The 21,367-nt window shown below is 59.9% G+C and overlaps 1 protein-coding gene across 2 annotated transcripts; it reads left to right on the top strand.

The window, feature by feature from the left end:
* The first annotated feature begins 733 nt into the window (after positions 1-733).
* On the top strand, positions 734-21,106 carry LINGO3 (leucine rich repeat and Ig domain containing 3). Of its 2 annotated transcripts, none has more exons than XM_026722527.2 (2): positions 734-870; positions 16,957-21,106. In XM_026722527.2, the coding sequence occupies exon 2, from the start codon at positions 16,991-16,993 to the stop codon at positions 18,806-18,808; it is 1,818 nt and encodes a 605-aa protein (XP_026578312.1). In that variant the 5' UTR covers positions 734-870; positions 16,957-16,990; the 3' UTR covers positions 18,809-21,106. The 2 variants fall into 2 exon arrangements, with proteins under 2 accessions (XP_026578312.1, XP_087779051.1); XM_087922925.1 differs by lacking the exon at positions 734-870 and adding an exon at positions 4,564-4,678.
* The last annotated feature ends 261 nt before the right edge of the window (positions 21,107-21,367 follow it).

The following is a 21,367-nucleotide window of genomic DNA, read 5'->3' as shown; positions in this document are numbered from 1 at the left end:
GGTGAGGAGCTACCTTCGCCAAACGGGGACCCCTCTTCCGCCACCCGGAGCGCGAGAGGTCAGCACCCCCGGCCCCCGGGCCCGCTGCCCTCCTTTTGCTCGGGATCGGGCGTTGGAAGGGGCGGGCTCGGCTGCTCCTTTCTCAGCCACGCAGGGCTCCTCGCGTGTCCTGGCCCCGCGTGACTGCAGCCCCTTGGACGTTTGAGGACCGAGAGTGGCGCTTTGGCCCTGGCAGTGGCCCTTCGTTTCTTCCCGGGAGCGTCTGCTGGGCCGGGCACGACGCCAGAGACAGGGAGCCGGGTGCCCCAGCGGAAGGCGAGCGGAGGGCTGTGGGCTCGCGGTCCCGGCCTCGGTTTGCCCCCGTCGGAGCGGCTCCAGGGCCGCCGCCGGTCAAGCGGGACAACAGGCCGCGCACCGCCTCTTTTGCTCCAAGCCGGGGCGTCCTGCTCCTCCGAGGCTCGTTTGCCGAGGCGGCGCTCGCCATCTGCCAGCGGGCCCGGAACGCGGCGCGGCGCGCGAAACGTCTCTCCCGCAGCCTCGGCTGTCCGGGAGGGCGCCCTGTCGGACGCAGCGCGGGCCCACGCACGGCGCGGCAGCGGGAACGAGCAGGCGGGCGGCGGCGGCGGCGGCGGCGGGGGTCCTCCAGCCCCCGAGGCGCTCGCGGGCCAGAGCAGCATCCCAGGCGCGCTGCACGCCCCGCCCGAGCCACACGGTAGCTGGCCGGCAGGCAGGGATCGCCGCTCCCGATGCGCCACGGAGCCCCGCCGAGGAAGAGGGCGGCTGGCACGGGTCATCCTGCCGCTCACCCGGTGGATTGCTGCTCGCCTCTGCTCCCATTCCCCGCCGAAGCCTCGTTCCTCGCCCTGCCCGGTAGGTGCCCGGCTCCTCCCGCTTGCCTTCCGAGCGGAGTCCTTGCGCGAAAGAGGGACTGGCGGGCGGGGGCAGGAACCGCGGCGGTCCGCGGGAGATGGCGCCAATGACCCGGCTCGCCGGGGAGCACAACCAGCCGGGAGTGGGCGGGCGGCCGGCGGCAGCTTCCTTTGTCCGCCGCCGGCCCGCAACAAGCTTGTTTCTTGCCGCAGCTGCCCGGAACTTTGGGCTCGGAGGGGAGGCTTCTCCGTCGCGGGGCAGGGGGCGGAGGCGTTTCTGCTCGGCCTCCTCCTCCTCCTCCTCCTCCGCGGGCCAGGAAGAAGTCGGAGGGAGGCTGGCTGCTCCCAGGGATGGCGCTTTCGGGGTGCGCAAGTCAGACGCCTGCCTGGCCCGCGGACTAAAGGGCCGCCGGAGCAGGAGGAGGCCTTTGGGAAAGGGGCTGCCGGTCGGGGGTGATCCCGCAGGTGGGAGGGCCGGCGGCCTGCGGTGCCGAATCCCCAGCGGGCAACTGGGCGGACCAGGGTCTGCTTCGGATCCCAAGCCCTCAGGCACCGGTTACCTGTCCTCCCCGCCCCGCGCCGCCTTCTTGCTTCCCGGGCAAAGGGCAGCGTGTATATGTGTGTGTGTGTGTGTGTGTTTGTGTTTGTGGGGGGGAATTCTTTGTCGAGAGCCACGTTTGTCCCCGGCTCCCCCGAGAAGAGGCGGCTTCTGGGCCGGTTATATTTCAGAAATCTGGGCTCTACTTCCCTCGTGGGTGCCTTTCTGACTTTTCTGCAGTGTTGAATCTCGGAGTTTAGGGCTCTTTTCACTTCCGAAAGGCCTCCCAGTCCGCGAGGCTTGTTTCTCTGGGTGCTCTTAGCTGTGCCCTGTATCCCCCTTTCTCCCCTCCCCTTTAAACTTCTGTCCCGTCCTCCCTCCCGCTTCCTCTCTGGGCCCATTCCGCGGATGGTACCGCTGGGCACCTCTCTCTGCCCACAGAGGGAGGCAATGCCAGGCCATGTGGATTTCAGGCCTCCAAAGCCCACCAACCAGCAGCCCTGCCTCCCCCACCCCGCCCCACTGCAGGGGGTGGTGTGAAGGTGAAGGGTCCAGGACGGCCGCCTCTGCAAGTGACAGCTCCCACCCAGAGGAAAGCAGGCACAGAGCAGAATCCCCTGCAAAGTGGGGAGGGGGACGGGGGTGGGCTGCCCTGGCTGGCGGTCTCCTGTGCTTTTCTCCAGCCCCAGGTGCAAATCATTCCAGGCCCCAGGGGACTTTCCCCGCTGGATTCTCTCTCTTTGGGCAAGCTGCCATCTTTGCAGGTTGATTTGGCAATGAGGTTTGACACCCAGTTGTCTCTGCCCACTTTCTGCCAGCTGTGACCCCAATTTTCTGTTGCTTCTGCTGACTGACCGGTCATGTCCAATGGGCCAGTGCTGTCCAGTCCTGAGAAGGGCTGATCCAGCCACCCGTTGGCAGGAGATTCTGTCCTGTGACCCGCTCCCTCTGGCAGCTCTTCCGCAAGCCCCGCAGGACAGCTCCGCTCTTGCCAGGGCAGTGGGGCACCGAGCGAGGCACTCGCTCCCCACGTTCCCCAGGCTGAGTGCTTGCTCCTCTGTCACAGGCTGAGCCAGCCTGACCTCCACTGGGGGTGGAAAAGGCTAAGCACGCCTGTGGGGCAGCGGGTGGGTTGCTCCCCTCCAAGTGGACATTGCCCCACGCTGCCCAAACTGCCCTGGGTGGGCCGAGGGGACCTGAATGCGGAGCAGCCAGGCTGCCTCTCTCTGGCCCTGTCCCAGGAGAAGCCTTTCTGCTTAGCCAGGGCAGGACTGGGGCGCCTTGAGGGGCCCCTCTCGGCCTCCCTTACCCGCCCCACCACGACAGGCCTTTTTAGTGGGGAAGCTGACAGGGCCGAGCAAGCATCTGCAAGATTAAGTGAGGGGAGGTTAGGATCAGGGGGTGGCTGGGGCACGTGTGGTTTGTTTTCCTTAAGGGGACATTTGGGGTGCAACCCCGCCCCCCGCCTTGTCTTCCATATCCTGCCCCTCTCTTTCCACCTCGGACAGGCTCTCCTCTCTGGTGGGTCCTGCAGGGTCCTTTAGGCTGCCCCTCCCTGTCTCAGGTGGGGAGAGGGTCGCCGTGGGTTCCTAGTGGGGCTCAACCCATGGAGGCCGGCCCCACACCTGTGTCCCTTTGTGCCCCTCGGATTCCTGGAGGGGCTCAGCCGGGGTGGCCTGCCGGGTGGGGAGGGGGGCTCTTCTTCCTTGGATGCTGAGGATGGGCAGCCCCCTTGGATCTCAGAACGGGAAGGAGCCCCCCGAGAGGATCCCGCAGTGGCTGTGTGGAGGGGGGCGGTGGCCGTTCCTTGAGCCAGGACGCAGGGCAGAGAAAGCCACGCTGGTATGGTTACAGGGCCTCTTGGGCTTCAAGGAACGCCAGTCTTAAAGAGGGCAGGGGTCCCAGGGGACAATGACTCCCTGGGTGCCCCTCCCCGTTGCCTTCCCAAGCTGCAGCCCTCAGACTGTAGCTGCAGCTTGTGTAATGTGCTCTCTTGGCGGCACTGCCACGCAGGAAGGCTGCGGGGGAGGAGATCCCACATGGCCTGGGAACATTTCTCAAGGGGATCCGAATACTTTAGATTCACTCAGCTTGCTTCCTGCCCGGTCCTGATCAATTGCAGGACGCAAGGGTCAAGCAGGCCTAAAGCTGGACCGAGGGGAGGTGGCCCTGCATGGACCCATCTCCTGGGTGGACATCCCCACGTGAGCTTTCTGAGAGGCTGCCCCCGCCAAGTTACCTGCAGGAAAACACACCTTGAGGGAGAGAATTTCCCATCAACACTGGTCGTGCTGTCAATCTGGCCCTTTTTCTGGGTGGGTGGGTGGGTGGCTGGCCCGGGCAGGGCTGTCCTGAAAGGGGGGCCGCAGATGGCAGTGAAAGCCTGGTTGGGCAGAGCTGGACCCAGCTACCTCTCTACCCATGCCAGATTGGGGGCAGGGGGCAAAGCAGAGGCTGGCCCATTGGGAGTGACCATGCAGGTGGTTGTGCCCCCCCCCCGCCACCTTCCACTTCACCGTGGAGCCTTGCAGCTGGGAGGGGAGACCCACAGCCCCAGGCAAGTCTTTATGCTGATGTTACCCCCCAACCCAGCCCAGGTGGGAGATGGGGGGTGCTGAAACCCAGGCCTCCCCCCACGCAGATCCATGGGTGCCAGCAGTGAGGAGGAGCCCTTGGTGCGGACAGTCCTGGAGTTGGGAGGGAGCCCCTGCTTTGGGCTGGCCAGCCCAGGCCTCAGCCTCTGCTAACTGATGGCCAGGCTCTGATCCTGTTTCCAGCCTCTCCTTGCGATCCCCAGCTGCCCCTTCACTCGACACCCCCCGCCCCCAGCCTTGCCCCCTCTGGGCTGCTGAGCATCCAACCCCCCAGCAGGCAGGCAGGTGGCTGTTGAGCCTCCAGGACAGCAAGACCCAGGGGTCCTTGCAGGGCTCAGAAGCCCCCCCGGGCAGGACGGGGCGGAGGATGAGAGGGGGCCAATCCCTCCCAGGGACCTCCCTTACAGCCTGGCAGAAAGAGGGAAGCCCCCCGCTGCTCCCTCCCTCCCTCGCCTGGCTGTCCCCCTTTTGGGAGCTGCCTGGACATCCCTCCGTGCTCCCGGCTGGCCGGCCGGGGAGGGCTCCGCTGCATCTAGGATTTTCTAAAAATAGCTCTGGCCTTGGTGACACAGGCAGAGCGGCTCCCCTCAAGGCTGGCAGCTGTTTTATCCACTGGAGGAATTTCAGGAAGAGTGAAGCCAGGCTCCAGGGGCTGCGCCTCCCAGGTGCCTCCGGAGGTAGGGAGACTTTCCAGGTAGGGACAGCAGAGGAGAATATTTGCAGCCCCGCGTTGGACGGAGGGGGCCCTGGGGGCTCTCTGAGCCAGATCGGTTTCTTGAGGTTTCATGACCCAAACTGGGCAACAGCATCAGAAGGGGGGCGGGGGGAGTTGCTCTCAGTCCACGTCCTTCTGGTCTCCTCTCCTGTCCGCATGGCTGGGGCGGCTCCGCAGAGGCTCTTCGGTTGGGCCATTTCTTCTTCAGCTTGTTTGGCAGATTCTTGGCAGGTTGATTATTGTTGATTATAAGGCCATGCTCATCTGGGTGCTGATTGCTGGGGGGGGGGGAGCGTTTCGCTCTCGAGTTCGTTCCCTTGCTGAGGGTCTCCTTTGCACCCAGTGTAGGTCTCATTTGGGGGTCCGATTGATGGCCCATTTGTCAGAGTGCCAGACTTCTGGAAACCCCCTGGCCTTTCTTTTGGGGCTCGGCTTGGTCCAGGGGGGTCACGGTTCCCCAGTTGAAACCGGACCAAAGAGTCTTCGTCTCGCCGCTGGTTGCCGTTCATGGAGGAGTCCTGCCAGCCTTCTGCCTGCTTGCCCTGCGTAGTGGTTGGGGTCCTCGTTGGGGCACCTGGAAGATGACTCCCGTTTTTCCCTCTGGGCTGCTGGGTTGTTCGCCTTACTTGGGGCATTTTGGGGGCGGCTTTAGCTGGTTCGTGTGCTGACTCCATCCATGTGGCTCTAATAGTCTGGTGGCGGTTTCTGGGGAATAAACTTTTGGATGACCATCCTTTGCAGGTTTTCTCCCAATGGGTGGACAGGAAGGCACTTCTATGCTGAAAACGCAGAGGAGCTGGGGATGCGGGGGGGGCTGCTCTGGCTCCCAGGCAAGGGCCCCTCCCTCCCTCCCTCCCTGCCTGAAAGCCTCCGAAAGCCCCAGAGTGCTTAGGCTCCTGCTCGGCCCAGCCCACTTGCGCATGGCTTCAAGGCTGGCAGGCCGTCCAGCCTCGGTGTGAAAACCTCGGGGGGGGGGCGGGGGGCAGCCGATCTTCAGACCGGAGCGGGGAACGAGGCTGCGCAGGGCAGCTTCCAGGCCAGCAGCCTGTGAGCCTGAGTGAATCAATCCGCCTAGGCAGGACGAGGCTGCCAGCCCCGGACCATCCCCAAAGCCCCCTCTGTGGTTCTCCAGCGCCCCTGCGATGTGGCCAGCCTTCCCCGGGCAGCCAGGCTCGGCCACCATTCATGCAACTGGAGCCGAAAATCCCTGCTGCAGCCGGGCTTCAGGTGGCAGGTCACCACCCGCCCTCTGCCAGCCGGGCAGCTTGCCGCCTTCTCCCAATCACAGCCTCTGCCAGTGATTTCCCTGCCACCGCAAGAAGCACCTCCCCCACCCCAATGGAGAATCCGCCAGGCATCCGCCGCTGAAGCAGGAGGGTCCGGGGGAGGGGCGGGCAGGCTGGGTGGGGGAGGACGGGGCCCATCTTCTCAGAGGCTCACCAGGCAGCTGCCCAGGGATCAGCTCCGGAATGGGCCTCCTCGCTCTTCAGCACCCCCCCATGGGGTTGGGAGGGGAGGCAGGCTGGCGGGCGGGGGGGGGGAGGGGACCCTGCATCCTCAAGGCTGCAAGTTTTCCTGAACGTCAGAAGGGAAGCCAGGCAGGGCCAGGTGGGAGCCTGGCCCATCAGCTGCCCAAGGGCCTGTCTGCCAAGGGATGGCCTCCAGGGGCAGCCATGGTGCCACCAAGGCCGATAGCCCTCCAGCCCTGCACCACCGTCTGTCCAGGAATCTGAACGCAGCCAAGCCAGCATCCTGGCCGCCTCTCGCCGTAGGTGAGAGAGAACCAAGCGAAGACCTGCTGCACCTCCACAACTGGGGGACCAGCTGCACTCCAAACAAGCCCTCTGGACTTCTGTCTATCCACCCGGCTGTTTTTAGTGGCATTTTAGCTGTTGTATGTCCTGTGTTGGTTCCCCCCGCACCAGCAGTTGTGTGCCAGCAAAAGTGCGTTGCGGTTTCTGCTAAGGAAATGCTGACCCAGATCTGCTCCCATCGGACCGGGAGGGAGCTGGACCCAGACTGACCGAAGTCAGTGACTGGAAGCCTCCATGAGGCTCAAACCTTGAGGGGGGGGGGGGAGGCAGGAACACCAGCTGTGTTTGGATTGTGTCTGGACGGAAAGGGGGCCTCTACGTCTGGCCACAGCAGCCCTGGGCCTAAGCCGGCCCTTCTCCCCACAAGCTGACAACAACTGAGTGTTCCTGGCCTGTTTTCCCAACCCACCCAGGGCTCCCTTACCTGCAAGGTGCTGGCCGGTTGCTAGGCAACCATGACCAAGGTAATCTGATGCCTCCTCCTCCTCTCTTTGAAAGGCAGGTGGGGAGGGGATGTGCCTCTGCATCACTGCAACCGTTCCCGTCCCTTGATCTGCCCCCCCCAACGGCAAGGGTGCCCTCAAGCCCCTGCCCACCCCCACCCCCGCAGGCACTGCTGGAGGCCTACATTAGGGCCAAAGGGCAGCCTGGGCGGAGAGGGGGCTCTCGGTCCCAGGCAGGAGGCCTTGCGGGGTACCTGGAGGCGTCCGAAAGGAGGGGCGGGCAGGTTGGGGATGCGCTTAGTTGCTGGCCGTCACAAAATGCCCAGGGCAGGATGGGGAAAGGGGGGAGTCCTTGCATGAATCCCCCTCAGGCTGAGCTGCTCTTGGGCGGAGGGCGAAGAGCCGGCACGCCTTCGTAGGGAACTAAGTCACCATGACCTCCGTGCCTTCCTTGCGGCAGAGACAAGAGCCCCAGAGGAGCCCGTGTGCCAGATTTTGGCACTGCTCTCTGGAACAAAAGGCCCCCGGGGGCCTCGCCTCCATTGTGGAAGGCAGCTGGGAAAGAAAGACCTATTTAGCGGCGCCCCCGCCGCCCTCCGTGGCCCGGGGATCAAGAGCCCTGACGGGGAGGCTGAAGACCGCCGCCCTCCTTGGCAGCTGCTCAGCCCCGTGTCCGCGGGGGACAGGCCAGCTGCAGCCAAGGACGACCAGTCTCCCTGCTGGGTTTTGTGTGGCAAGGAAGGGGATTCTCCCTTCCAGCCCGCAGGGGATGCTTCGAGGATGCGAGCTGCCCGGCTGTGGCGCGAGGGGCTGGCCGCCCACGTGGGACCCTGCCAGTTGCGAGTCCATCTAGGGTCAAATTAGTGACCAATCGGGATTGCAGATGTGGCCACGTGACATGAACTACATTTCCCAGGATACCTTTAACTACATTTACCATGATGCATTCCCTTAAGGGGACAGCTCAAAATTCCTAAGCGGCTATCCAATTCCCATAGACTGGCTGGGACAGCACACCCACGAAGCCACACCCACAGAACTGGTAGTAAAAACATTTGAGTGCCACCACTGGCAGAAGGGGCCTTAGGCCCACAAGCCGGGACTCAGGAGGCCCTTTTCCCCAAGGGTTGCCGGCCGAAGAGGCCTTCTGCGTAGGCCGCTTTGATGGCTCAGCCACCTCCTCTCCATCCAGCCTTCTCTGAGGAAGCCCCCCCCTCCCCACCCACCTGCTCCCACACACCCAAAGAGCGGGCAATTGTGAGGGGGGGGGGGGGAGGATTGACCTCCTGCTCCCCCTCCTGGCAACCACCCAGCTCTGCAACCTCCCTAATGGATGAAGAAGAGCTGTAATCCCATGGCTGTGTTTGCCAGGTGGTGCCTGTTGGCCAGTGCCAAGGAGGCAGATTCTGGATGCCTAGGCTGACTCCCACATGGGTCCCTGTTACGTCTCACCTTTCCAATGAGGATGGAAAGTCCACAACTCTGACAAAATACAGGCAGGCAAGAAGATTCAGCAACTATAGAGTTAATTCTTTGAAGCAGGCAGTGCTCTTGGCAGTATCACACACAGGCTGCCTGCCAAGTCCGACAAGATAACAGAACCATAAATCACAAAGGCCCCCAATAAACAGACTACACTGAAGCTTCACAGAAAAACTCACACTTTGTTCCATACGGAGCTCTCAGAGAAAACACACCCACTTTTATCCCCTGTGGGGTGTGTCAGTCACTCAGCTCAGTCTCTGATTTGTCCCCGCTTCCTGCGTTGCAGCTCACACTTTTTCCTGCGACATTGTCTAGCATCAAGCCAGCATTCGTCTATGTGATTCTCTGTCAGAGGCTGCTCCGATATGCCCTCCTCCTTCTCCTGGTTAGCGTCAGGCTGTCCCTCTCAGTTATCTGCTGACACCTGAGGCACAATCAGGGAGGAAGGCACTGCCGAAGAGGAAGGTCCTGGGGAGGAAGGCATTCCCAATTCCTCCTCTTCCCCATCGTCCGAGTCCTCTTTCTCCAGCAATACAGGCTCAAGTCTCAGAGGCACAACACTATCCCTCACCGCAGGGCCCTTCCCCCGAGTCTGATGATCAGGACGTGGTTTCAAAGGGAACTGAGCATGGAAGCTCCGTATAAGGTCCGGGGCGTGGAACGTGGAAGCATCCACCCAGGAAAGGGCCTCCGGTCCATCCCCCAGCCTCTTGATGAAATATTGAAACCGTCCTTTCAGCCAGTGGGAATCCCGAATGCTGACCACCGTGTCGTCAGCAGTGGTATCATCGTCGGGTACAGGTGGAGGAACCGCTACAGCGGGAGAATGGAGAGCACACAAAGGGGCATCAGGAACCAGAAGAGAATGGTGGAAGTCAGGATGAATGTGCATGGAGTGCGGTAGGGTGAGCCGATAAGCTACGGGATTGATGACCGCCTTGATAGGTAAGGGACCGATGAATCGATGGTCCAGCTTCTTGATCAGGCAGTCGACCCTTAGATATTTCGTGGACAACCACACCCGGTCTCCCACAGCCAGCGGGGGCGTCGCCCAGCGAGAGCGATCCGCGAACCTTTTATAGTCCTCCTTAGCCCATAACAATTGCTGTCTAATCAACTGTTGAACAGAATGCAATTCTGACAAGAATTCCCTCATCTCGGGAACCGGGGAATCCAAGAGCGACAATGGAAAAAACCTCAGATGGAAGCCCACATTCGTGTAAAAAGGTGTCATTTGAGTGGGGGTGTGCTGGGAGTTATTGAAGGCAAATTCTGCTAGAGGGAGATAAGTCACCCAATCATTCTGTCAGTGGTTGACAAAACACCGTAAATATTGTGCGAGAATGCCAATCACCTTCTCCATCCCACCATCGGTCTCTGGATGGTGTGCCGATGATAAGCACACCTGCACCTGCAACGCGGTCATCAGGCTCTTCCAAAATTGAGCGGTAAATTGGACACCGTGATCCGAAACTACCCTGTCCGGCAGACCATGAAGACGAAATACATGCTGCAAAAACAACTGGGCAGTAGTAAGGGCTGACGGTAATTTATGACATGGGATAAAGTGGGCCATTTTGGTTAACTTGTCGACCACCACAAGTACAGTCGTAAATCCAGACGAAGAGGGCAAATGTGTTAAGAAGTCCATGGAAATTGCTCCCCATGGTCTTTCCGGTGTCGGCAGAGGTTGAAGAAGACCAGGAGGCGCACCCGTCATGGCTTTCGCTTGCCTGCACGGTACACAAGATGCGACATAGGCGTGGACATCATGCCGGACTCGAGGCCACCAAAAAGTCCATGTGACAAGATGAAGGGTCTTAAAAAACCCAAAATGGCCAGCAGCAGGGTTGTCGTGTCACTGAGTCATAATAAGGGCTCGAAGTGGCCCCGTGGGTACGTACAACCGGCCTCGATGTCGGAGTAAGCCCTCCTCCAAAGTCCATGGGGAGTCAGGTCCAATCTCCCCCATCCTCTGCTGCGACCAAGCGTCCAGGCGCTGCGCCTCTCGCACCTGAGTCCGCAAATCCACCGGTTCCTGAACTACGGCCAGATTCCGCTGGCAGCACCGTCCATGGAGGAAGGGGGTTCTCGGGGCAAAGGTACTCAGGTTTGCGGGACAGAGCATCTGCTCTCCGATTGTGACCACTGGGAATATAGGTCACAGAAAAGTTGAACCAGGCAAAAAACAACGACCACCGGATCTGCTGCTGGTTCAACTTCCTCGCCGTGGACAAGTGTTCCAAATTCCGATGGTCTGTCCGAACCTCCTTGTGCCGGGCCCCCTCAAGATGATGTCGCCAGGTCTCAAACGCAGCCTTGATAGCCAGCAACTCTTTTTCCCAGATAGTGTAGTTGCGCCCGGAAGGAGTGAGTTTCTGGGAATAGTAAGCGCAGGGAAAAAGAGGTGCACTATCCGCCGGGGCTTGCAACAACACAGCCCCAATAGCCACATTGGACGCATCCGTCTCCACCACGAAAGGACGATGTGGATCAGGATGCCTCAGGACAGGTTCAGAGATGAAGGCCTTCTTGAGGGCCTCAAAAGCCTGTTGCTGTGGGGGTCCCCACTGGAACAGGACCTTCTTTTGAAGGAGCTGGGTTATTGGATCCATCAGCTTGGCAAAACCTGGGATGAAGGTCCAGTAATAATTAGCGAACCCCAAGAGATGTTGAACATCTTAAGAATACGCTTCTTGTCTCTGCAGTAGCACCCGGTAGACACCTGGCCTCTTTCAAAACCTCCGTATCCTCTCCTAAATTTACATCCCTTACAATTGAGTCCCCAACCAGAAGGTGGCTTCTCTTTTTGGATGCCTTGCTCTTCTTGTGTGACTGGTGCGTAATACCTGATTCACACTTTCTCCTTTCCAAAGTAAGTTCTTCTAGGACCCTGATCCCCGGCTTACTTGAGTTATCATTATCACAACTACCTTGACCTGTCACTTTAGTGTCTCTATTAAGGTCAGCAAGGGCACTGTATCCGTTATGCTGGGACACAGCAAAAGCTTTGTGTCTATGGTCCACAGCTCTCACCCTGCCTGATCCCACGGTTGTCCATACTGCCCTTTTCCTGTAGGATCTTTGTGGTAGTTGGGGCTGGTAGCACGGCAGCTCAATAGATGGCTGGATTGGACACCTAATTTCTGCTTGGAGAACACAGATTACAGATTCTAGGTAGGTAATCTATCCATGTAGACTGGTCATTTTTTTTTACAAAGAAGTCAGTATCTAAGTTTGAAAAGAGTACTGCGAAAGACAGCTGTAAAACAAGTATTACACTGAACTAAGCTGGTCATTTTGAAATAAAATAAAATCACAGTCTCAAGCGCACACTCACCCTAAATGTCTTATTGGTATTCTTGGTTTATAGTTATATGATTCGCGTGCCGTTAGGTGCACGGGCCGCTATCTTTCTCCTCTCTACTCACCCTCTGCTTCCTTCACAAACAGCCAGCAGCTCCTCCCACAACATCTGGGAATTTGAAATGCAATGGAAGCAATTTAATCTGCCATCAGAGGATGATCAATGAGGCAGATGCAGGCTTTGGGTCAGCCTTTGGCCCTCTCAATTACCCAGCATGCACCAGCTGGCCTTTGCCCCTTGGCCTGTCCTAAAACTGGCCTGAGCATCTGACACCCACCCCTGCTTTTCCCTATCAGGACTCTAAGCTGCCTCCGATGACGCTAACTGCCATTTTGCTGGCATCTGAAAGCGCTTCTGTCCTTCTTCGTGCTGACGGTGGGTTGAGGTCTCCATAGTGCAATGAGCGTCTTCCTTCTGTTTCTCTCTGTCTGTCGGGCCCTTTAGCCCATGCATCTCAGGTTGGGGGTCTCCTTCTGCCAGGTCCCAAATCCAGCCACGTCCAACCCTTTATTTGCTTAGCCTGCAGCCAGTCCCTGGTTTAGGACCCTACGTGAGCCTAGAAATGACGGTTGTGAGTCATGAAAGTTTTAAAATGGGCCACCCACACCACCGACCTGACTTTGCCACACCTTATGTGGTGGCTATTAAACAAACCCTTGGTTCACGGGGGGCCAATTTTTTGCCTGAAAGGAGAACCAGACACCAGTTTCTGGCCAAAACATTACAAATTGCGACCCTGTGACTCTGCAAACAGTTGTAAATGCCGAGCACCCAAAATGCGGCCATGTGACTACAGGGTCGGCCATCTGAACTTTCAGAGCTACCGGGTCATAGGTAGCTTTTGGGAGGGTTGATTGTAACTTTGAATGGTCAGTAGGTGACCAGTCTTAAGTTGAGGAATGCCTGGAATTGACAGATTCCTTCCTATCTAAAGCTACCCTGATAGGCCTGTCCTGAGAGAATCTGGGGTGTGGCGGCCCTGAACCTCTCCCCCTCACCCCTCACCACTTCAGCTGGGGGCTCCTCCGCTCTCTTAATCTGGGCTTCAATCTGGAGTGCAAGGCCTCCCCCCACAAAGCTCTGTGCTGCCAAGACTACCCCCCACACACACCTCCTAGCTGCTTCCCCAGGTGCCCCGTCCATCACACCTGCTCAGTATGGAAGATTTTCCTCGGGTTTCTGTTTCCATTTTCAGTGTTTGCAGGTTTGGTTGCTACACATCTCCTCTCTGGAATTCTTCATTCAGATCCTTTCTGAGTTTTATGTCTTTGACGTCTCTTGATGGCATGCTTCATTTCGTAGTTCCTGATTCCTTAACAATGAGATTCAGAACTTCAGAGTGATTCCTGATACCTTCCTTGAAAATTGAGGATACCCCATCCAGTGATGTCCCCTTACCATATGCATTATTTGGGTTGTTTAAAGAACGCATCAACAGTTAAAAAATTATTGCACTGGCAGAAACGGAGTTGTTCTTCATTTTGGCCTTGTAGTTCTCCCATTTTGCTTCTGTGTCTTTCCTATGGAAGCAGCTCCGTTCCTCTCTGCTTTTCATGTTTTCTGAGTAGCAAACGGTGGGATCTTCTGACTGAGCTAGGGGGTCCATCCCGATTTGCTGATGCGTAAAATGGCAACCTGTCTGGGGCTTCGTTTCATCGTTCGCTGGACTGAGCTTTCTCTCTCCGTCCCGCTGCAATTCTGTCATTGCCACTTCGGGTTTCTTCCCTTGAACGGCAACATCGGCAGCCTGAACGCTTCGACCCGCCACGCCATAAATGCTACCAGGACCCAGGAAGCTCCTCAGCGATTCTGACCCGGGGCCTCTCCCCACAATCGGCCCACCTTCTCTGTATGTGGGAGGCTTCTTGGTTACAAACATGGAGAGGTGAGGCCTCACACGTGGCCCCCTCCTCCCCCCATTGCCCTGGTCACCAAAGCGAGTTCAGCTTCAAGCATCTTCCTGGATTCCTGCTGCACAAAGAGGTGCCTGCTGGCTTTGGTTGGCAGCCAAGGTGGCCACCTCACCTTGGTTGACCCAGCTGGGATCAGCCACGTAATTTGCCTTCTAGAAATCCACACTGTGCTTTCCAGATTCCCATGGGCTGATTTCACTGGTCTGTCCAGAAACAACCTGTCCTTTCTGTAGCTTGTAGGACTCCCCCACTTTTCTTTCTTTCTCTTTCTTTCTTTCTTTCTTTCTTTCTTTCTTTCTTTCTTTCTTTCTTTCTTTCTTTCTTTCTTTCTTTCTTTCTTTCTTTCTTTCTTTCTTTTTTTTGAAGAAAGGGACAACCAGGGATCCCATCATCTAGTATTTCATCCTTTCGGCAGGGCAAGGGCATTGCAGACCACCGGCTCCTTCATCCAGTGCACTGGGCTGCGATTCATCCAAAATGAATAGGGGCCTTAGGCGCAAACCGCTGGACGCTGGAACACCTTCAGCACTGACCGACTCACCATCGGTCAATTGCAAAAGTGGAATGAGACGCCTGGGGGACGAGGGGAAGTTATGCTGCCTAGGAAGCAATTTGACAAAGAGGGGTGGGAGCCCCCAGTCGCCAATCAACCCCAGAAAGAGGCCGAGAGGGGACCTGCCCTAATGGATCGAAAGCAGCCGAAGGAAGTGCAGCGCTTCCAGACCTGCAAAATTCCATTGATGCAGCTTCACAATAAAGGACGGTTTAGATAAACCGGTTCCGTTTCTTGTCCGGTCGATCTGGGCCCTGTCTCCACTCAGATCACTTGAGGGAGGGTCTCTGTCCCTCCTCCCCCCCCCCCAAAGGCATGGCTGACAAGCCAGCTTTTCACAGCTGGGCAGGGGCCCTCCAGATTCCAGGGGGGGCTCACTGCACAGAGAGAGAGGGCCCTGCACCTGGGAAAGGGGCTCGCCGAGGCCCTGAGAGACGACAAAGGCGGCTGCAGCGTGCCAATCCTGACGGTCTCTTCAGTCAGGCAGATACCGAGGAAGAGACGCGGTCCTACCCACAACTGGGCTCTGGGGCAGGTGGGGCTTTACGGGTAGCGCCCAGCACCTGTGGCACATGATCCCTTACAAGTTCCCAAGTGCACTTCCGCCATCGCCATCTTCTGTGGGGGAGCCACGGGCGAGAGCAAAAGTGGTCCTCCCTTCCGGCTCTCATTCCTTGCAGGCTCAGTGAGCTGAGACCGGGGGTGGGGGAGGGGCTTGCTCTGCCTTAGATTTCCCCTCAAGCTGCCTCAACTAGGTCAGTGGCAAGCCTGGGCCCTCCTGGAGCTGGAGCTGGAGCACGGCCGCAGGCAGGCAGTCGTTTCCAGGGCTTCTGACAGCTCCAGCTTTGCCCTCCGAGGGGAGTCCCCGGGCGCTTATGAACCAGCACAAGAACACTAAGCGGGGCGCTGGAACTGCCTTTCTCTCCCTTTTCCTCTAAGTCCCAAGGTCCACGGCTGCAGAGTTGGGCATCGTTCCCCAGGCAAAAGCATCCTTGAGCCCAGAGCAGGGAGATAACATTTGGAGGAGACTCCGACAGGCGCCTCCCTAACTCACTGCAGCAGGAGGAGGTTTGGCACAAGCGGATTGGCTGCGTTCGGTCCTTCAAGCTGAGTGCCCAGCAAGGGAGGGGGGGGCGGGCATGGGAAGAAACGGCTGCCAGTCCCTGGGGGTCTCTTGGGGCCACAGGGGAAGAATCCCTTGCAAGGAAGAAGGGCCCCTATGCTCCTTCCGTCTCCTCCCCACCCCCAAATGCTCTGCCTGGGCAGTCAGGAAGACCTGGCCACCAAAGACTGGGGGAAGCAGAGCTTCGGGGGTCTCCCCTCTTTCGGGAGAACCTACCAGCATCCAGGGGGTTTCCCAGGCTTTCTTGGGTGAAGTTGCGCCAAAGGGAGAGAACAGGGGTGCCCATCCCGCTGTCTGGGCCGGGGGTGGGATTTCTGAGCTTCTGCCCTCTCTCCCCACCGCCACCTGAGGCGTTCTGCAGTAGTAAAAATAGAAGGGGACACGGATGAATTCAGTATCTTCACAGAGAAGCAGTGGCCAGAGAAGCATTCGACCAGTTCTGCCCAGTTCTGGAGAGCCGGTAGCGGCGATGAGCAGTGGAGACCGAACTGGTTCTCTTTGCTGCTCTGTGTTTGGCCCACCCGCCTGCCCGGGCTCCCATACTCACTTTTATGGCCAGAATGCAAAGCGCAGGTGCTTTGCGCAGCGCAGCTGCTGCAGCGACCAGTATCGTGCAGGCTTGTAGGAGGCAAGTTAAACCGCCTCTGTGTCTGCGCAAAGGGTGTGTTTGGCGCGCGCGTGCACGCAAAGTGTACATGCGTGCAAAGTGTGGCCACCAAGCCACACCCACTGAACCGGTGGCAACTTTATTTGAATGCCTCCACTGCCTGAACTGGCTCTGAACTGGGGTTGAGTGTCTCTCCCTGCTTGCCCCAAGAACTGGTCTGGGCCTCCCTGCAAACTCCCAAAGGACGCCTGTGTGTGTGTGTGTGTGCGCCACCCTTTTTGAGCACCTCCCTCCCTCCTGCTACCCCCGCCCACCCCCAGGCCCTGCACTGAGGCACAGCACCAAGTGGCTTTTCTTGCCTCTGCAGATCACACCCATCGCAGGCGGTGTTCCAGGATCCACCCTTCGTAGCTTAATCCATAAAGAGCTACAGTCACAAAATGATGCCAGACTGGCAGAAATAGCCATAATTTAGCTTTCTTCTCTGCAGTGGTGGTATTCAAATAAAGTTGCCACCGGTTCGGTGGGCGTGGCTTGGTGGCCGTGCTTTGCACACATGCAGAGTTTGCGTGCACACTTTGCGCAGGCGCAGAGGTGGTCTAACTTGCCTCTTGCAAGCCTGCACGGTGCTGGTCACTGCAGCAGCTGCCGCGTGGTGTTATTCTGCGCTGCGCAAAGCAGCTGCGCTTTGAATTCTGGCCACAAAAGTGAGTATGGGAGCCTGGGCGGGTGGGTGGGCCAAACAGAGAGCAGCAAAGAGAACCGGTTTGGTCTTCACTGCTCATTGCCGCTACTGGCTCTCCAGAACCGGGCAGAACCAGTCGAATACCACCACTGAGTTCAGGGCTCCCGAGTGAGGCCTGAGGGAACAGCACAAAGCCTGCCAGGGTCTGAGTAACCCCCCTTCTCTCTCTCTCTCTCTCTCTCTCTGCTAGGTGCATGGGAAGATGGTAAAGTGCCTGTAGGACCATGCCCTACACAATGCAGTATGGCTTTTTCCTCCTGGCCTCCTGCTGCTCCCTCCTGAGTGTTGCCCCCGGGCGGGCCTGCCCAGCGCGCTGTGAGTGCGTCCCTCAGCTCCGGTCCGTCACCTGCCATCGGAAACGCCTGACGTCCGTCCCGGAGGGAATCCCGACCGAGACCAGGATCCTGGAGCTGAACAAGAACCGCATCCGCTGCCTGAACGCGGGCGAGCTCTCCTCCTTCCCCATGCTGGAAGAGCTGGACTTCAGCGAGAACGTCATCTCCAGTGTGGAGCCTGGGGCCTTTGGCAACCTCTTCAGCCTGCAAGTCTTGCGGCTCCAACGCAACCAGCTCAAGCTGATCCCTGCGGGCGTCTTCCACAAACTGGCCAACCTCAGCCTCCTGGACATCAGCGAGAACAAAATCGTCATCCTTCTGGACTACACGTTCCAAGACCTGAGGAACCTGAAGCACCTCGAAGTCGGGGACAACGACCTGGTCTACATCTCCCGGAAGGCCTTCTCCGGCCTGCTCAGCCTGCGGGAGCTGACCATCGAAAAGTGCAACCTGACGGACCTCTCTGCCGAGTCCCTCTCTCGCCTGCAAAACCTGGAGGTCCTCCGGCTCAGGCACCTCAGCGTCAGCCTGCTGGAAGATCAGAACTTCCGGAAACTCGGCCGTCTGCGGCTCCTGGAAATCGACAACTGGCCGTTGCTGGAGGACATTTCAGGCAACGCCTTCCAGGGCCTCAACCTCACCTCCCTCTTCATCACCTTCACCAACATCACGGCCGTGCCGGCCACAGCACTGAGGAGCCTGGGGCACCTGGTGTACCTCAACCTCTCCTACAACCCCATTGGCAGCGTGCCCAGGGGCTCCTTCCGGGACCTCACCCGGCTGAGGGAGCTCCACATGGTGGGTGCCCTGCTGGCCTCCGTGGAGCCCCAGGCGCTCTCCGGGCTGAGGCAGATCCGCCTCCTGAACCTCTCCAACAATCTCCTGTCCACGCTGGAAGAGAGCACCTTCCACTCGGTCAACACCCTGGAGACCCTTCGGGTGGACCGGAACCCCCTCGTCTGCGACTGCCGCCTGCTCTGGGTCCTCCAGCGCCGGAAGACTCTGGACTTCGACGGGCAGCCACCCAAGTGCTCCTGGCCCCTTGAGATCCAGGGCAACGCCCTGCACGACTTCCCGGACTCCATTCTCTTTGAGTACTTCACCTGCCAGAAGCCCAAAATCCGGAACCGCCAGCTCCAGCGTGTGATGGCTCACGAGGGGCAGGCGGTGTCCTTCCAGTGCCAGGCGGAGGGGGAGCCCCGGCCCTCCATCAGCTGGGTCTCTCCTCAGCACCGGATGATCACCTCCAAGAGTCTGGGCCGGGCCACCGTCTCACCTGGCGGGTCACTGGAGATCCGCTACGCCCAGGCCCAGGACAGCGGGACCTACATCTGCATCGCCAGCAACACTGCCGGCAACGACACCTACTTTGCCACCCTGACGGTCAAGGGCCCCCCCACGGATGGCATCCTGGATGCCAACCGGACAGCGCTGCTGGGCGAGCTCAACGACACTTTGCGCAACGACACCCGGGTCTTCGTCAAGTTCACCCTGGACCTCAAGACCATCCTGGTGTCCACGGCCATGGGCTGCATCACCTTCCTGGGCGTGGTGCTCTTCTGCTTCCTGCTCCTCTTCGTCTGGAGCCGCGGCCGGGGGCAGCACAAGAACAACTTTGCCGGGGAGTACTCCTTCCGCAAGGTGGACGGCCCCACCTCAGCTTCCGGGCAGGGCGGGGCCAGGAAGTTCAATATGAAGATGATCTGAAGGCCCCCGGCCGAAGGGGCTCCGCGGGGACAGCGGCACCCAGCAGGGAGGCCACCACTGCCCTGCTCCACCTCAGCGGAACTGCACGGCTGCGGCTGCAGGGGGAATCAAGGGCTTGTGGTGTCCCACTCCCCACTCACGCTCTGCGACAGCCCTTGTAAGGCCAGGCCTCCCCCACCCTCCACCCCCGGATGGGGCAGAGGGGTCGGGCTGCTCTCCTGGCAGCAGCTGGTCCAGGTCGGCCCGCAGGCGCTGGCAAGAGGGCTCCTTTGGCAAGCAAGTGGCCAGCTGCCTCCCACTGCCTGTGGCGGATGGCCGGAGCAGCTTCAGTTGGGGGGGGGGAAGGGCCTTTGTCCCCCTCAGGACATCAACTGCCCTACCCCCCTCCCTCAGAGTCCGCCTCACTGTGCTTCCATCTCCTCCCCCATGTCTGTTGGCCAGGTGGGGAATACAAGCGGGTGGGGGGTTGGGATTCCCCCAGAGCCGAGTCAGCGTTTTCTATTCCAACTATGCATTTTTCAGCCACTGAGAGGATTCCCTTCAGCCTCGGAGGCCCCTCTTTTTTAGCAACGATTTTGAAAAAACAAACAAACCAGGTTTAGTCGATGGGTTCGTTTTTAAATGGTTTTATATCCGCGTTCATCGTCTTCCTAGGTGACAGGACTGCAAGGGAGGGGGCGACAGCTACTCCCCGCTCCCCCCTCGGCCCCTCCAAGCAGAGCTGAGCACCGGCAGCCGTGGCCGGCCTCCGGAGCGTTCCCCGGGGGCGGGGGGGCAGGTCAGCAGGGACTGGCCGGCAGCTCCTCTTCCCTGCCAGAAGCCAAGGGGGGCAAAGAGCAGAACCCCGAAGCTTCTCAGGCTACAGCGAGACGGCGGCTTCCGTAGTGCCCTGAAGGGGGCGCCGCTGAGCCCCCCGCGACCTTTGGGGCTCAGGGCCCCCCGGCTCTTCCCTTGGCAGCTAAGGGCAGTTTTCACACATTGCGATTAGCCATAAAGTCTCCGGTCTCGGCTGAGCGAGACGCCTGAACCGCGCCAATGAAGGCTTAATTAACAAGCCATAGTTCAACCAGGAATTGCTTAGCACGCCGCTGAGACCAGCTTGCATGCGCGTGTAGGCCTGAGGGTCCCTGGCCGGGCGGCGGCCGCCCTTCTGCCCGCCCTCCCCGTGGCCGCCCGGCATCCCTGCAGCAGCGGAGCCTCCACACCGGCCCGGCGGCCGGCAGCCCCCTCCCTCCAGCGGAGCCACGGGAAGGGGCCGCCCAGCAAGGGAGCCCAGATGGGGCCCAAGGCAGAGGGGAGCCGGCCTTCGCTGAGCCGCATCCCGCCTCGGCCGCTGCCGGACAGGTTGACGGGAGCCGCCCCCCTCGGCCGGGCGGGCCTTCCCGCGAGGAGGGGGCTCGGCCTGGAAGGGAGAAACGGAGGAGGCTCTTCCGTCCCTCCCCTCCCATGGCGGGGCGGGGGACAGACTGGCACCCAGGCAAAGGCACAGCAACGGGGGCCGAGTGCGGAGGGCCAGCCCGTCGGAGGGCTCCGTCCTGCTGAGCAAAGCGATCCTCCAAAGCCCCCGCCCTGCCCCAGTTACCGGTCCCGCTGGGAAGAGGTTCCAGGCCTGGGGCCAAACCGAAGAAGGAGGAGAAGAAGAGTCCCCTCCCCGCGCACACCTGCTCCCAAACTCACCCCACCCAGGGACACAAGGGCCCATCGAGCGAGGCAGCGCGGCTCCCGTCCCCCAACGCAGGAGCGGAGTTACCGCTCTTCCTTTTCTCTTTTGGGGGGGCGGAAGAAATGCTGGGCTGGGACTGGACGGGCCTGGGTTTAAATCGCCCTTCAGCTATGGGACCCCGAGTGGCTGAGCCAGCCTACCTTGCAGGGCGGTCGTGCAAAAGAGGCCAGCATAGGCCCAAAGGAACGCAAGTCTTAGCGGGCATTAGCGCCGGCAATAGCTCACCCCCCAATTGTAGGGAGACCCCGCCCAAGAAGGGGAGTGGTCCTCGGAGCTGTCGGTCGGCAAGATTTCTCCCCCCAAAAAATCACCTCCCAAGCGGGGGCGAGGGGCACAGCTGGGAGAAAGGGGGTCCTGGGTGGGGGCCTCCTTTCTTCCTCTCCCGCTGTTTCCTTCCCGAGCCCCCGCCCGGAAGGAGAGCCTGTCGCAGCCATCCAAGCACGTCCCTCTTCCTGCTTGACTTAATAAAGAAGCCCGTTTCACACGAGCTCTGCTCCTCCTCTTTTGTTCGGGCTCCGAAAAACAGCGCCGGCATTTTCTCGCTCGCCCGCCCGCCCGCCCGCCCTTTCGGAAGGTTTACAAGCAGCCACGAAGGGCGCTCCGTTCCCACGCCACGGACAACACGCAAAGGCTCCGCGGGAGCCCGTGGGGAGGCGGAGTTGATGGCGTGTCGCGGAAATCCAGTTTCGAGGAAGGCGCGCCGCCAGGTCATCCAGCCTGACCCGCTCCAAGCCACGACCCGTCGGCTCTTTGGACCCGCTCAGCCCCCTCCAGGGCCCGGCGCAGAGCCACGACCGTCGGGGGAACGCGGGGTCTCCGAGCGCCGCCTCCGAGGT

This window comes from Pseudonaja textilis, chromosome 1 (genome assembly GCF_049901715.1).
Source record: "Pseudonaja textilis isolate UNSWEBS1 chromosome 1, rPseTex1.2, whole genome shotgun sequence".
NCBI classification, from domain to species: Eukaryota; Metazoa; Chordata; class Lepidosauria; order Squamata; family Elapidae; genus Pseudonaja; species Pseudonaja textilis.
The sequence above is the reverse complement of the archived record's forward strand: the minus strand, read 5'-3'. Positions and strand labels throughout refer to the sequence as shown.